Raw genomic sequence first — 14,735 nt, 5'->3', positions numbered from 1 at the left:
AGGACCAGCGCAGTCGCCGATGAGCAGAGCAGAAAACAGCAGCAGGTCCAGCGCAGTCGCCGACGCCGACGATCACAGCAGACTCCGACGAGCAGGACCAGCGCAGTCGCCGACGGCGACGAGCGGAGCAGGAAACAGCAGCAGGATCAGCGCATTCGCTGACGCAGACAAGCAGAGCAGAAAACAGCAGCAGGACCAGCGCAGTCGCCGAGGAGCAGAGCAAAAAACAGCAGCAGGAGATTCGCAGTCGCAGACGCCGACGAGCAGAGGAGAAAACAGCAGCAGGATCAGCGCAGTCGCTGACGCAGACGAGCAGAGCAAAAAACAGCAGCAGGAGATGCGCAGTCGCAGACGATCAGAGCAGAAAACAGCAGCAGAGTCAGCGCAGTTGCTGACGCCAACGAGCAGAGCAGAAAAAAGCAGCAGGAGATGCGCAGTCGCAGACGCCAATGAGCACAGCAGAAAACAGCAGCAGGATCAACACTGTCGCCGACGCCGATGAGCATTGCAGAAAACAGCAGCAGGACCAGCGCAGTCGCCGACGAGCAGAGCAGAAAACAGCAGCAGGATCAGCGCATTCGCTGACGCAGACAAGCAGAGCAGAAAACAGCTGCAGGATCAGCTCAGTATCCGACGCCGATGAGCAGAGCAGAAAACAGCAGCAGGACCAGCGCAGTCGCAGACGCCGATGAGCAGTGCAGAAAACAGCAGCAGGACCAGCGCAGTCGCCGACGCCTACGAGCAGAGCAGAAAACAGCAGCAGGATCATCACAGTCGCCGACGCCGAGGAGCAGTGCAGAAAACAGCAGGATCAGCGCAGTCGCCGACGAGCAGAGCAGAAAACAGCAGCAGGACCAGCGCAGTCGCAGACGCCGACGAGCAGAGCAGAAAACAGCAGCAGGATCAGCGCAGTCGCTGACGCCGATGAGCAGAGCAAAAAACAGCAGCAGGAGATGCGCAGTCGCAGACGCCAATGAGCAGAGCAGAAAACAGCAGCATGACCAGCGCAGTCGCAGACGCCGACGAGCAGAGCAGACGCTGACGAGCATAGGCGAAAACAACTGCAGGACCAGAGCAGTCGCCGACGAGCAGAGCAGAAAACAGCAGCAGGACAAGCGCAGACGCCGACGAGCAGAGCAGACGCAGACGAGCAGAGAAGAAAACAGCAGCAGGACCAGCGCAGTCGCCGACGTCGGCGTTCAGAGCAGAAAACAACAGCAGGACCAGCCCAGTCGCTGAAGCCGACGAGCAGAGCAGAAAAAATCGGCAGGAGATGCGCAGTTGCAGACGCCAACGAGCAGAGCAGAAAACAGCAGCAGGATCAACGCAGTCGCCGACGCCGATGAGCAGTGCAGAAAACAGATGCAGGATCAGCACATTCGCTGACGCAGTCGAGCAGAGCAGCAAACAGCAGCAGGATCAGCCCAGTCGCTGACGCCAATGAGCAGAGCAGAAAACAGCAGCAGGATCAGCGCAGTCGCCGACGAGCAGAGCAAAGAACAGCAGCAGGAGATGCGCAGTCGCAGACGCCGACGAGCAGAGCAGAAAACAGCAGCAGGATCAGCGCAGTCGCAGACGCCGACGAGCAGAGCAGACGCTGACGAGCATAGGCGAAAACAACTGCAGGACCAGAGCAGTCGCCGACGAGCAGAGCAGAAAACAGCAGCAGGACAAGCGCAGACGCCGACGAGCAGAGCAGACGCAGACGAGCAGAGAAGAAAACAGCAGCAGGACCAGCGCAGTCGCCGACGTCGGCGTTCAGAGCAGAAAACAACAGCAGGACCAGCCCAGTCGCTGAAGCCGACGAGCAGAGCAGAAAAAATCGGCAGGACCAGCGCAGTCGCCGATGAGCAGAGCAGAAAACAGCAGCAGGTCCAGCGCAGTCGCCGACGCCGACGATCACAGCAGACTCCGACGAGCAGGACCAGCGCAGTCGCCGACGGCGACGAGCGGAGCAGGAAACAGCAGCAGGATCAGCGCATTCGCTGACGCAGACAAGCAGAGCAGAAAACAGCAGCAGGACCAGCGCAGTCGCCGAGGAGCAGAGCAAAAAACAGCAGCAGGAGATTCGCAGTCGCAGACGCCGACGAGCAGAGCAGAAAACAGCAGCAGGATCAGCGCAGTCGCTGACGCAGACGAGCAGAGCAAAAAACAGCAGCAGGAGATGCGCAGTCGCAGACGATCAGAGCAGAAAACAGCAGCAGAGTCAGCGCAGTTGCTGACGCCAACGAGCAGAGCAGAAAAAAGCAGCAGGAGATGCGCAGTCGCAGACGCCAATGAGCACAGCAGAAAACAGCAGCAGGATCAACACTGTCGCCGACGCCGATGAGCATTGCAGAAAACAGCAGCAGGACCAGCGCAGTCGCCGACGAGCAGAGCAGAAAACAGCAGCAGGATCAGCGCATTCGCTGACGCAGACAAGCAGAGCAGAAAACAGCTGCAGGATCAGCACAGTAGCCGACGCCAATGAGCAGAGCAGAAAACAGCAGCAGGACCAGCGCAGACGCCGATGAGCAGTGCAGAAAACAGCAGCAGGACCAGCGCAGTCGCCGACGCATACGAGCAGAGCAGAAAACAGCAGCAGGATCGTCACAGTCGCCGACGCCGATGAGCAGTGCAGAAAACAGCAGGACCAGCGCAGTTGCCGACGAGCAGAGCAGAAAACAGCAGCAGGACCAGCGCAGTCGCAGACGCCGACGAGCAGAGGCGAAAACAACAGCAGGACCAGCGCAGTCGCCGACGCCGATGAGCAGTGCAGAAAACACCAGCAGGACCAGCGCAGTCGCCGATGAGCAGAAAACAGCAGCAGGATCAGCGCAGTCGCCGACGCCGATGAGCAGTGCAGAAAACAGCAGCAGGACCAGCGCAGTCGCAGACGCCAACGAGCAGAGCAGAAAACAGCAGCAGGATCAACGCAGTCGCCGACGCCGATGAGCAGTGCAGAAAACAGCAGCAGGTCCAGCGCAGTCGCCGACGAGAAGAGCTGAAAACAGCAGCAGGTTCAGCGCAGTCGCCGACGCCGATGAGCAGTGCTGAAAACAGCAGCAGGACCAGCGCAGTTGCCGACGCCTACGAGCAGAGCAGAAAACAGCAGCAGGACCAGCACAGTCGCAGACGCCGACGAGCAGAGGCGAAAACAACAGCAGGACCAGCGCAGTCGCAGACGCCGACGAGCAGAGCAGACGCCGACGAGCAGAGAAGAAAACAGCAGCAGGACCAGCGCAGTCGCCAACGCCGACGATCAGAGCAGAAAACAACAGCAGTACCAGCGCAGTTGCCGACGGCGACGAGCAGAGCAGGAAACAGCAGCAGGATCAGCGCATTCGCTGACGCAGACAAGCAGAGCAGAAAACAGCAGCAGGATCAGCTCAGTAGCCGATGCCGATGAGCAGAGCAGAAAACAGCAGCAGGACCAGCGCAGTCGCCGATGAGCAGAGCAGAAAACAGCAGCAGGATCAGCGCAGTCGCCGACGCCGATGAGCAGTGCAGAAAACAGCAGCAGGTCCAGCGCAGTCGCACACGCCGACGAGCAGAGCAGACGCCGACGAGCAGAGGCGAAAAAAACTGCAGGACCAGAGCAGTCGCCGACGAGCATGGCAGAAAACAGCAGCAGGACCAGCGCAGACGCCGACGAGCAGAGCAGACGCCGACGAGCAGAGAAGAAAACAGCAGCAGGACCAGCGCAGTCGCCGACGTCTGCGTTCAGAGCAGAAAGCAACAGCAGGACCAGCCAAGTCGCTGACGCCGACGAGCAGAGCAGAAAAAATCGGATGGAGATGAGCAGTCGCACACGCCAACGAGCAGAGCAGAAAACAGCAGCAGGATCAACGCAGTCGCCGACGCCGATGAGCAGTGCAGAAAACAGCAGCAGGATCAGCGCATTCGCTGACGCAGACGAGCAGAGCAGCAAACAGCAGCAGGATCAGCCCAGTCGCTGACGCCAATGAACAGAGCAGAAAACAGCAGCAGGATCAGCGCAGTCGCCGACGAGCAGAGCAAAAAACAGCAGCAGGAGATGCGCAGTCGCAGACGCCGATGAGCAGAGCAGAAAACAGCAGCAGGATCAGCGCAGTCGCTGACGCCGACGAGCAGAGCAGAAAAAATCGGCAGGAGATGCGCAGTCGCAGACGCCAACGAGCAGAGCAGAAAACAGCAGCAGGATCAACGCAGTCGCCGACGCCGATGAGCAGTGCAGAAAACAGCAGCAGGTCCAGCACAGTCACCGACGAGCAGAGCAAAAAACAGCAGCAGCATCAGCGCAGTCGCCGACGCCGATGAGCAGAGCAGAAAACAGCAGCAGGACCAGCGCAGTCGCCGATGCCTACGAGCAGAGCAGAAAACAGCAGCAGGACCAGCGCAGTCGCAGACGCCAATGAGCAGTGCAGAAAACACCAGCAGGACCAGCGCAGTCGCTGACGCCAATGAGCAGTGCAGAAAACACCAGCAGGACCAGCGCAGTCGCCGATGAGCAGAGCAGAAAACAGCAGCAGGTCCAGCGCAGTCGCAGACGCCGACGAGCAGAGCAGACGCCGACGAGCAGAGCAGACGCCGACGAGCAGAGAAGAAAACAGCAGCAGGACCAGCGCAGTCGCCGACGCCGACGATCACAGCAGAAAACAACAGCAGGACCAGCGCAGTCGCCGACGGCGACGAGCGGAGCAGGAAACAGCAGCAGGATCAGTGCATTCGCTGACGCCGACGAGCAGAGAAGAAAACAGCAGCAGGACCAGCGCAGTCGCAGACGCCAATGAGCAGTGCAGAAAACACCAGCAGGACCAGCGCAGTCGCCGACGCCAATGAGCAGTGCAGAAAACACCTGCAGGACCAGCGCAGTCGCCGACGAGCAGAGCAGAAAACAGCAGCAGGACCAGTGCAGTCGGCGACGCCTACGAGCAAAGCAGAAAACAGCAGCAGGATCAGCGCAGTCGCCGACGCCGATGAGCAGTGCAGAAAACAGCAGCAGTACCAGCGCAGTCGCCGACGCCTACGAGCAGAGCAGAAAACAGCAGCAGGATCAGCGCAGTCGCCGACGAGCAGAGCAGAAAACAGCAGCAGGACCACCGCAGTCGCAGACGCCGACGAGCAGAGCAGAAAACAGCAGCAGGATCAGCGCAGTCGCTGACGCCGATGAGCAGAGCAAAAAACAGCAGCAGGAGATAAGCAGTCGCAGACGCTAATGAGCAGAGCAGAAAACAGCAGCATGACCAGCGCAGTCGCAGACGCGGATGAGCAGAGCAGACGCTGACGAGCATAGGCGAAAACAACTGCAGGACCAGAGCAGTCGCCGACGAGCAGAGCAGAAAACAGCAGCAGGACCAGCGCAGACGGCGACGAGCAGAGCAGACGCCGACGAGCAGAGAAGAAAACAGCAGCAGGACCAGCGCAGTCACCGACGCCTATGAGCAGTGCAGAAAACACCAGCAGGACCAGCGCAGTCGCCGATGAGCAGAGCAGAAAACAGCAGCAGGTCCAGCGCAGTCGCAGACGCCGACGAGCAGAGCAGACTCCGACGAGCAGAGAAGAAAACAGCAGCAGGACCAGCGCAGTCGCCGACGCCGACGATCACAGCAGAAAACAACAGCAGGACCAGCGCAGTCGCCGACGGCGACGAGCGGAGCAGGAAACAGCAGCAGGATCAGTGCATTCGCTGACGCCGACGAGCAGAGAAGAAAACAGCAGCAGGACCAGCGCAGTCGCAGACGCCAATGAGCAGTGCAGAAAACACCAGCAGGACCAGCGCAGTCGCCGACGCCAATGAGCAGTGCAGAAAACACCTGCAGGACCAGCGCAGTCGCCGACGAGCAGAGCAGAAAACAGCAGCAGGACCAGTGCAGTCGCTGACGCCTACGAGCAGAGCAGAAAACAGCAGCAGGATCAGCGCAGTCGCCGACGAGCAGAGCAGAAAACAGCAGCAGGACCAGCGCAGTCGCCGACGCCTACGAGCAGAGCAGAAAACAGCAGCAGGATCAGCGCAGTCGCCGACGAGCAGAGCAGAAAACATCAGCAGGACCAGCGCAGTCGCAGACGCCGACGAGCAGAGCAGAAAACAGCAGCAGGATCAGCGCAGTCGCTGACGCCGATGAGCAGAGCAAAAAACAGCAGCAGGAGATAAGCAGTCGCAGACGCTAATGAGCAGAGCAGAAAACAGCAGCATGACCAGCGCAGTCGCAGACGCCGATGAGCAGAGCAGACGCTGACGAGCATAGGCGAAAACAACTGCAGGACCAGAGCAGTCGCCGACGAGCAGAGCAGAAAACAGCAGCAGGACCAGCGCAGACGGCGACGAGCAGAGCAGACGCCGACGAGCAGAGAAGAAAACAGCAGCAGGACCAGCGCAGTCGCCGACGTCGGCGTTCAGAGCAGAAAACAACAGCAGGACCAGCCCAGTCGCTGACGCCGACGAGCAGGGCAGAAAAAATCGGCAGGAGATGCGCAGTCGCAGACGCCAACGAGCAGAGCAGAAAACACCAGCAGGACCAGCGCAGTCGCCGATGAGCAGAGCAGAAAACAGCAGCAGGTCCAGCGCAGTCGCAGACGCCGACGAGCAGAGCAGACGCCGAAGAGCAGAGAAGAAAACAGCAGCAGGACCAGCGCAGTCGCCGACGCCGACGATCACAGCAGAAAACAACAGCAGGACCAGCGCAGTCGCCGACGGCGACGAGCGGAGCAGGAAACAGCAGCAGGATCAGTGCATTCGCTGACGCCGACGAGCAGAGAAGAAAACAGCAGCAGGACCAGCGCAGTCGCAGACGCCAATGAGCAGTGCAGAAAACACCAGCAGGACCAGCGCAGTCGCCGACGCCAATGAGCAGTGCAGAAAACACCTTCAGGACCAGCGCAGTCGCCGACGAGCAGAGCAGAAAACAGCAGCAGGACCAGTGCAGTCGGCGACGTCTACGAGCAAAGCAGAAAACAGCAGCAGGATCAGCGCAGTCGCCGACGCCGATGAGCAGTGCAGAAAACAGCAGCAGGACCAGCGCAGTCGCCGACGCCTACGAGCAGAGCAGAAAACAGCAGCAGGATCAGCGCAGTCGCCGACGAGCAGAGCAGAAAACAGCAGCAGGACCAGCGCAGTCGCAGACGCCGACGAGCAGAGCAGAAAACAGCAGCAGGATCAGCGCAGTCGCTGACGCCGATGAGCAGAGCAAAAAACAGCAGCAGGAGATAAGGAGTCGCAGACGCTAATGAGCAGAGCAGAAAACAGCAGCATGACCAGCGCAGTCGCAGACGCCGATCAGCAGAGCAGACGCTGACGAGCATAGGCGAAAACAACTGCAGGACCAGAGCAGTCGCCGACGAGCAGAGCAGAAAACAGCAGCAGGACCAGCGCAGACGGCGACGAGCGGAGCAGACGCCGAAGAGCAGAGCAAAAAACAGCAGCAGGAGATGCGCAGTCGCAGACGATCAGAGCAGAAAACAGCAGCAGGGTCAGCGCAGTTGCTGACGCCGACGAGCAGAGCAGAAAAAAGCAGCAGGAGATGCGCAGTCGCAGACGCCAATGAGCAGAGCAGAAAACAACAGCAGGACCAGCGCAGTCGCCGACGAGCAGAGCAGAAAACAGCAGCAGGATCAGCGCATTCGCTGACGCAGACAAGCAGAGCAGAAAACAGCTGCAGGATCAGCGCAGTAGCCGACGCCGATGAGCAGAGCAGAAAACAGCAGCAGGACCAGCGCAGTCGCAGATGCCGATGAGCAGTGCAGAAAACAGCAGCAGGACCAGCGCAGTCGCCGTCGCCTACGAGCAGAGCAGAAAACAGCAGCAGGATCATCACAGTCGCCGACGCCGATGAGCAGTGCAGAAAACAGCAGGACCAGCGCAGTTGCCGACGAGCAGAGCAGAAAACAGCAGCAGGACCAGCGCAGTCGCAGACGCCGACGAGCAGAGGCAAAAACAACAGCAGGACCAGCGCAGTCGCCGACGCCGATGAGCAGTGCAGAAAACACCAGCAGGATCAGCGCAGTCGCCGATGAGCAGAAAACAGCAGCAGGACCAGCGCAGTTGCCGACGCCTAGGAGCAGAGCAGAAAACAGCAGCAGGACCAGCGCAGTCACAGATGCCGACGAGCAGAGGCGAAAACAACAGCAGGACCAGCGCAGTCGCAGACGCCGACGAGCAGAGCAGACACCGACGAGAAGAGAAGAAAACAGCAGCAGGACCAGCGCAGTCGCCGACGCCGACGATCAGAGCAGAAAAAAACAGCAGGACCAGCGCAGTTGCCGACGGCGACGAGCAGAGCAGGAAACAGCAGCAGGATCAGCGCATTCGCTGACGCAGACAAGCAGAGCAGAAAACAGCAGCAGGATCAGCGCAGTAGCCGACGCCGATGAGCAGAGTAGAAAACAGCAGCAGGACCAGCGCAGTCGCCGATGAGCAGAGCAGAAAACAGCAGCAGGATCAGCGCAGTCGCCGACGCCGATGAGCAGTGCAGAAAACAGCAGCAGGTCCAGCGCAGTCGCAGACGCCGACGAGCAGAGCAGACGCCGACGAGCAGAGAAGAAAACAGCAGCAGGACCAGCGCAGTCGCCGACGGCGACGAGCAGAGCAGGAAACAGCAGCAGGATCAGCGCATTCGCTGACGCAGACAAGCAGAGCAGAAAACAGCAGCAGGATCAGCGCAGTAGCCAATGCCGATGAGCAGAGCAGAAAACAGCAGCAGGACCAGCGCAGTCGCCGATGAGCAGAGCAGAAAACAGCAGCAGGATCAGCGCAGTCGCCGCCGCCGATGAGCAGTGCAGAAAACAGCAGCAGGACCAGCGCAGTCGCAGACGCCAACGAGCAGAGCAGAAAACAGCAGCAGGATCAGCGCATTCGCTGACGCAGACAAGCAGAGCAGAAAACAGCAGCAGGATCAGCGCAGTAGCCGGTGCCGATGAGCAGAGCAGAAAACAGCAGCAGGACCAGCGCAGTCGCCGACGAGCAGAGCAAAAAATAGCAGCAGGACCAGCGCAGTCGCCGACGGCGACGAGCAGACCAGGAAACAGCAGCAGGATCAGCGCATTCGCTGACGCAGACAAGCAGAACAGAAAACAGCAGCAGGATTAGCGCAGTAGCCGACGCAGATGAGCAGAGCAGAAAACAGCAGCAGGACCAGCGCAGTCGCCGACGAGCAGAGCAGAAAACAGCAGCAGGATCAGCGCAGTCGCTGACGCCGACGAGCAGAGCAAAAAAACAGCAGCAGGAGATGCGCAGTCGCAGACGATCAGAGCAGAAAACAGCAGCAGGGTCAGCACAGTCGCTGACGCCGACGAGCAGAGCTGAAAAAAGCAGCAGGAGATGCGCAGTCGCAGACGCCAATGAGCAGAGCAGAAAACAGCAGCAGGATCAACGCAGTCGCCAACGCCGATGAGCAGTGCAGAAAACAGCAGCAGGACCAGCGCAGTCGCCGACGAGCATAGCAGAAAACAGCAGCAGGACCAGCGCAGTCGCAGATGCCGATGAGCAGTGCAGAAAACCGCAGCAGGACCAGCGCAGTCGCCTACGCCTATGAACAGAGCAGAAAACAGCAGCAGGATCAGCACAGTCGCTGACGCCGATGAGCAGTGCAGAAAACTGCAGCAGGACCAGTGCAGTCGCCGACGAGCAGAGCAGAAAACAGCAGCAGAACCAGCGCAGTCGCAGACGCCGACGAGCAGAGCAGATGCCGAAGAGCAGAGAAGAAAACAGCAGCAGGACCAGAGGAGTCGCCAACGCCGACGATCAGAGCAGAAAACAAGAGCAGGACCAGCGCAGTCGCCGAAGGCGACGAGCAGAGCAGGAAACAGCAGCAGGATCAGCGCATCCGCTGACGCAGACAAGCAGAGCAGAAAACAGCAGCAGGATCAGCGCAGTAGCCGACGCCGATGAGCAGAGCAGAAAACAGCAGCAGGACCAGCGCAGTCGCCGACGAGCAGAGCAAAAAACAGCAGCAGGAGATGCGCAGTCGCAGACGCTGACGAGCAGAGCAGAAAACAGCAGCAGGATCAGCGCAGTCGCTGACGCCGACGAGCAGAGCAGAAAAAATCGGCAGGAGATGCGCAGTCGCAGACGCCAACGAGCAGAGCAGAAAACAGCAGCAGGATCAACGCAGTCGCCAAAGCTGATGAGCAGTGCAGAAAACAGCAGCAGGTCCAGCGCAGTCGCCGACGAGCAGAGCAGAAAACAGCAGCAAGACCAGCGCAGTCACCGACACCTACGAGCAGAGCAGAAAACAGCAGCAGGATCAGCGCAGTCGCCGACGAGCAGAGCAAAAAACAGCAGCAGGAGATGCGCAGTCGCAGACGCTGACGAGCAGAGCAGAAAACAGCAGCAGGATCAGCGCAGTCGCTGACGCCGACGAGCAGAGCAGAAAAAATCGGCAGGAGATGCGCAGTCGCAGACGCCAACGAGCAGAGCAGAAAACAGCAGCAGGATCAACGCAGTCGCCAAAGCTGATGAGCAGTGCAGAAAACAGCAGCAGGTCCAGCGCAGTCGCCGACGAGCAGAGCAGAAAACAGCAGCAAGACCAGCGCAGTCACCGACACCTACGAGCAGAGCAGAAAACAGCAGCAGGATCAGCGCAGTCGCTGACGCCGACGAGCAGAGCAGAAAAAATCGGCAGGAGATGCGCAGTCGCAGACGCCAACGAGCAGAGCAGAAAACAGCAGCAGGATCAACGCAGTCGCCAAAGCTGATGAGCAGTGCAGAAAACAGCAGCAGGACCAGCGCAGTCGCCGACGCCTACGAGCAGAGCAGAAAATAGCAGCAGGATCAGCGCAGTCACCGACGTCGATGAGCAGTGCAGGAAACAGCAGCAGGACCAGCGCAGTCGCCGACGAGCAGAGCAGAAAACAGCAGCAGGACCAGCGCAGTCGCCTACGCCGAAGAGCAGAGCAGAAAATAGCAGCAGGATCAGCGCAGTCGCAGACGCCGACGAGCAGAGCAGGAAACAGCAGCAGGATCAGCGCATTCGCTGACGCAGACGAGCAGAGCAGAAAACAGCAGCAGGACCAGCGCAGTCGCCGACGCTGACGAGCAGAACAAAAAACAGCAGCAGGAGATGCGCAGTCGCAGACGCCGACGAGCAGAGCAGAAAACAGCAGCAGGATCAACGCAGTCGCTGACGCCGACGAGCAGAGCAGAAAAAAAGCAGCAGGAGATGTGCAGTCGCAGACGCCAACAAGCAGAGCAGAAAACAGCAGCAGGATTGTTACAAGTCATCCTCCCAAACTAGCTGACTCTATAATAAACGCTACGTCTCAGGGTTGACTTGTAATTCTATTTGTGCGTGAGCGTGAATCCAGTCTGAGCTTACACCTCTGTGAGCTAATCAGCGATCATCTTTACCTAGATTTAGACTCTGGCAAACATACTTTAGCAGCACAAAGGAAGACTCTTGTCATAACTTCACCACAACTCAGTCACCTGCAGCTTATGCTATGCCCAGGTTAAAGACTTTAAGCTTAAGTGTTAACCTCTTGGAGTGGGATTAGAAATAACTAGCGCCTCACCTTTCCGCTGTTACACGACACGATTGGAGACCCCAGGCTGGAGATTCCGTTTAAAGCCCCTTATATGAAGGAGCAAATATTTTATTTTATATGATGAAGTAAAAATATTCCAGATTTCCCGACGCAGCGGGTCAGATCACTCAACCGTTACAGTTGTCCTCCGAACTCTTCCCAAACACCCAAAAAGCCCCAGACCGACCCCCTCTCCACGGAGCCCTCACCCTTTTATTCTCCTCAACTCTCTCCTCCTAGCCCCCCTTCCGTCTCCATGGCAACCCCTGCCTCGGAAACATTCTCCGGCCTTGGGTCCTCTCCCAGCCCCCTCCGGTATCAGTCAGATGGGCGGGGGTCTTCCCTCCTCCTTCTTCCTTCTTCAGCTCAGATCAAAGGAAGTCAAACATAAACATCTCTATACGTGTCCCTGAAGTTCTTATCACATCCTAGGCTACACCATAAAAAGTCGATACAAGGTTAAACTACAACATAAATTTGTCATGGATAGCAGATTAGTTGAAACACACACATCATTTATGGCAGCATGAGATCAGGAGTCAAATCACCACACACAGACCTCTAGCTGAACCCTGAAGCCTGGTTTCACTAACATACAGATTTGAGATGTAATCCAGAACTGCTATTATATAATAAGACAGGTCTGGAGGAATCGAAAATCTTTATTCAACACCCCCCTTGAAACCAAGCTTCGTTAAATGGCATAAACTGCGGGAAATACTGCATATTCAAATTTCCTGGATACAAGTAAACATGTGGATTTATTGCATTCATCACTGGTGGTACTATGGCCTGGACAGACGGAGCGGCCTGAAGCTGCCGACGCAGATCGAACTCCGGAGGGCTCACTTCCTGCATCGGAACGTCCACTTTAGCAGGTGATGGTTGCATCCTGACCACACGCCTTGGCTCTTCGCCCTCCTGCACGTAGTCGTTGTGGGGTGTACTGATCCAGCACCAGTCAACGTCGCCCTCTCTGAAATGAGAGAGTGCACAGGGCAAGCGCGTCTGGCCCCGTGACACATCGCGCCTGACACAATCAAAATGCTTAACTAGAGTCGAGCGTGTAATTCTCTGAAGAATCTTCTCCCTCCTCGCCACTCGAGTCCCTTTATGACTGGTACCATCAGAGACCAACACAATACGTTCCCAAACATGTGCATTCCACGGTCCATTCGGGTTTATCCTTACAGGTTTACCATCCACCAGCCCGTAAAGTGAAACTCTCTTGGGTGGCATCACCCCAGGCTGACGTCGCTTGTTCACCAGCGGCTTCTGTCCACTGGGTGGCAGCACCAGCATCTCCTGAGAGTCTGGGCCAGGCAATAGATCCTCTGATTCATCAACCTAAAAACACACACAGAGACACTAAACAGACCTTGGTTCTGGTACCAGTCACACATGACCTTTATGACCCCACTAGGGGTCAGCAGCACCCTACCATCCTCTGTGAACTTGAGGTCAGGTCTTTCTCACAAAATGCAGCCAGACACTTCTTCATCATTAATTCTGTTAGTACAACACATCCATATAATGATATCAAACATGCCACTAATAGGTATGTAAAAATCCTAGAGACCTCTAATGCAGGTCACAGGTCTTCACTGCTTCCCGCAGGAATTACACAAGTTACAGCATGCAAATTAGTAACCACAATGAATAAGTGGGCCTTTCCATCCTGATCAGATAACAGGATGTACCAATCATTCTCTCATCATGCATTAAGCAGAAGTTATCACATCAACATTCCAAGAGTCCTCAGTTAGGCCTCCTGTGCGTCTAATATTAGCATATCTCGCCGGTAAGATTAACCCAATAGAGACAGTCTTACCGAGGTAATCAGCACATCCTCATCTGCTTCTCCAAATACCTCACGTGGAGATTCTGCACGGGCCATGATACCTTGAGAACTTTCTCTTCAAGCGAGATGTTACCTGCGTGCAGCTCTGTTCCTGAGTGCCCGGCGTCCACGTGGTCCCAATCTAATTGACTCAGGAGGCCCTTCCTCCTGCCATCGGGGCTGATTAGCAGATCTCCTGCTGCAGCTGGCAAAACACTTCAAAAGATGCATGAGTTTAACACAAACAGATAACATCACCAGGACCCCTCCTACGATCACAGGGACCTTGGCGTAAACCCATAATTCAGAGATTACCAGAGAGGCAACTCCCATTGCTCCCTGGGCGACCACCTTGACGGCCTCTCTGATACCTAAGGTTAATCCTTGGCCAATAATTTTAAAACCCTTCTGGACAAATTGCCAATCAGACATCCTAGCTCTTTCACTCAACCAACATGTGCCTGTCCGATTGGGTAAATGAAAGGAACCAGAACAGTTCTGCTCCCAACGACCCCCACCAACAGGAATCCATGCTTGAAAGGGCCATATACCTAAGTCGCTCCTGTATTCAACAGCATCTATGTCTTCCTGACAAAAACAAGCTTTGGGGCCTTTCGAGTTGGCAAAGTAACCCCATCCTACTCCTAATGATGGGAAATTCTCTGAGTCCCAGACGACGTAACTGCTCCAATTTGAGTGCCACCAGTGGGGGTAACCGTGAGGGTCAACAAAGCCACCCAGTTCATAAGGATTATACACATTTTTCCCATTTCTAACAGCAATTTTCGTAGCGGGCTGGGCCAGAGTTCTGAAGCACGCATCCGACCTACACCACCTGGTTAACAGAGAATTTCGCACCCAATGTGCTTCCCTGAATCGTAAAGCTTGTTCGCGATACGCATAATCATACTCCAAGTCACGCAGCTCTCCAGAATAATGTCCCCATGTCATATTCATAAACCGAAACTTCGAATAAGCTGGAGTGGAGTACAAATCATCTAGATGCGGACCTTGAGATCGGACCATAGTCAGTTCTATTAAACTGCCATGTTTCTCCATCCTCACGAACGGAGGAGTCATATTTACACCTTTTTTCACATTTACATCTTTAATCGTTGGGACTGTAGCTGGGTTCAACAACGCCAGTAAATTAGCCATCCAAAAGATTGTAGAGCCGAGTCTCTATTTAGGCCTGCATTCTAACACCCCTTCTGTCAGATTGGTAGCCCACCATTGTCCAAAAAGGACATCGTACTCTGTCACTCGCCCTGGCTTATCGAACCCGTTTGGGGCAAAATGTCCCATTAAGCCATGAACATCCTCCGTCCACATTTCATATGACACATTCAGAGCCCATCTCTTCGATGTGCTATTCACAAGCCATGCATCATGACTCGTTTTCGGAATCATACCAGGA

The 14,735-nt window shown here is 56.6% G+C and overlaps 1 protein-coding gene across 2 annotated transcripts; it reads right to left on the bottom strand.

Moving 5' to 3' along the window:
- Window positions 1-11,510: 11,510 nt before the first annotated feature.
- On the bottom strand, window positions 11,511-14,037 carry LOC139071429 (uncharacterized). 2 transcript variants are annotated; one of them, XM_070553886.1, is made up of 3 exons: window positions 13,310-14,036; window positions 12,920-12,987; window positions 11,511-12,825 (listed from the first exon to the last, which is right to left on the bottom strand). In XM_070553886.1, exons 2-3 carry the CDS (start codon window positions 12,980-12,982, stop codon window positions 12,145-12,147), a joined length of 744 nt encoding a protein of 247 aa, XP_070409987.1. In that variant the 5' UTR covers window positions 12,983-12,987; window positions 13,310-14,036; the 3' UTR covers window positions 11,511-12,144. The 2 variants fall into 2 exon arrangements, with proteins under 2 accessions (XP_070409987.1, XP_070409986.1); XM_070553885.1 differs by lacking the exon at window positions 12,920-12,987 and having other exon boundaries at window positions 13,310-14,037.
- Window positions 14,038-14,735: the final 698 nt, after the last annotated feature.

The sequence above is a fragment of the Nothobranchius furzeri genome, chromosome 8, assembly GCF_043380555.1.
Source record: "Nothobranchius furzeri strain GRZ-AD chromosome 8, NfurGRZ-RIMD1, whole genome shotgun sequence".
In the NCBI taxonomy this organism is placed as follows: Eukaryota; Metazoa; Chordata; class Actinopteri; order Cyprinodontiformes; family Nothobranchiidae; genus Nothobranchius; species Nothobranchius furzeri.
The sequence above is the reverse complement of the archived record's forward strand: the minus strand, read 5'-3'. Positions and strand labels throughout refer to the sequence as shown.

What these genes read in the sequence shown, in the direction of transcription:
- LOC139071429 (XM_070553885.1), bottom strand. Translation starts at nt 13,375, where the DNA reads ATGGCCCGTGCAGAATCTCCACGTGAGGTATTTGGAGAAGCAGATGAG. An exon ending in AGGATGTGCTGATTACCTCG is followed by an intron (nt 12,826 to 13,309) that starts GTAAGACTGTCT and finishes GTGTGTTTTTAG; the next exon opens with GTTGATGAATCAGAGGATCT.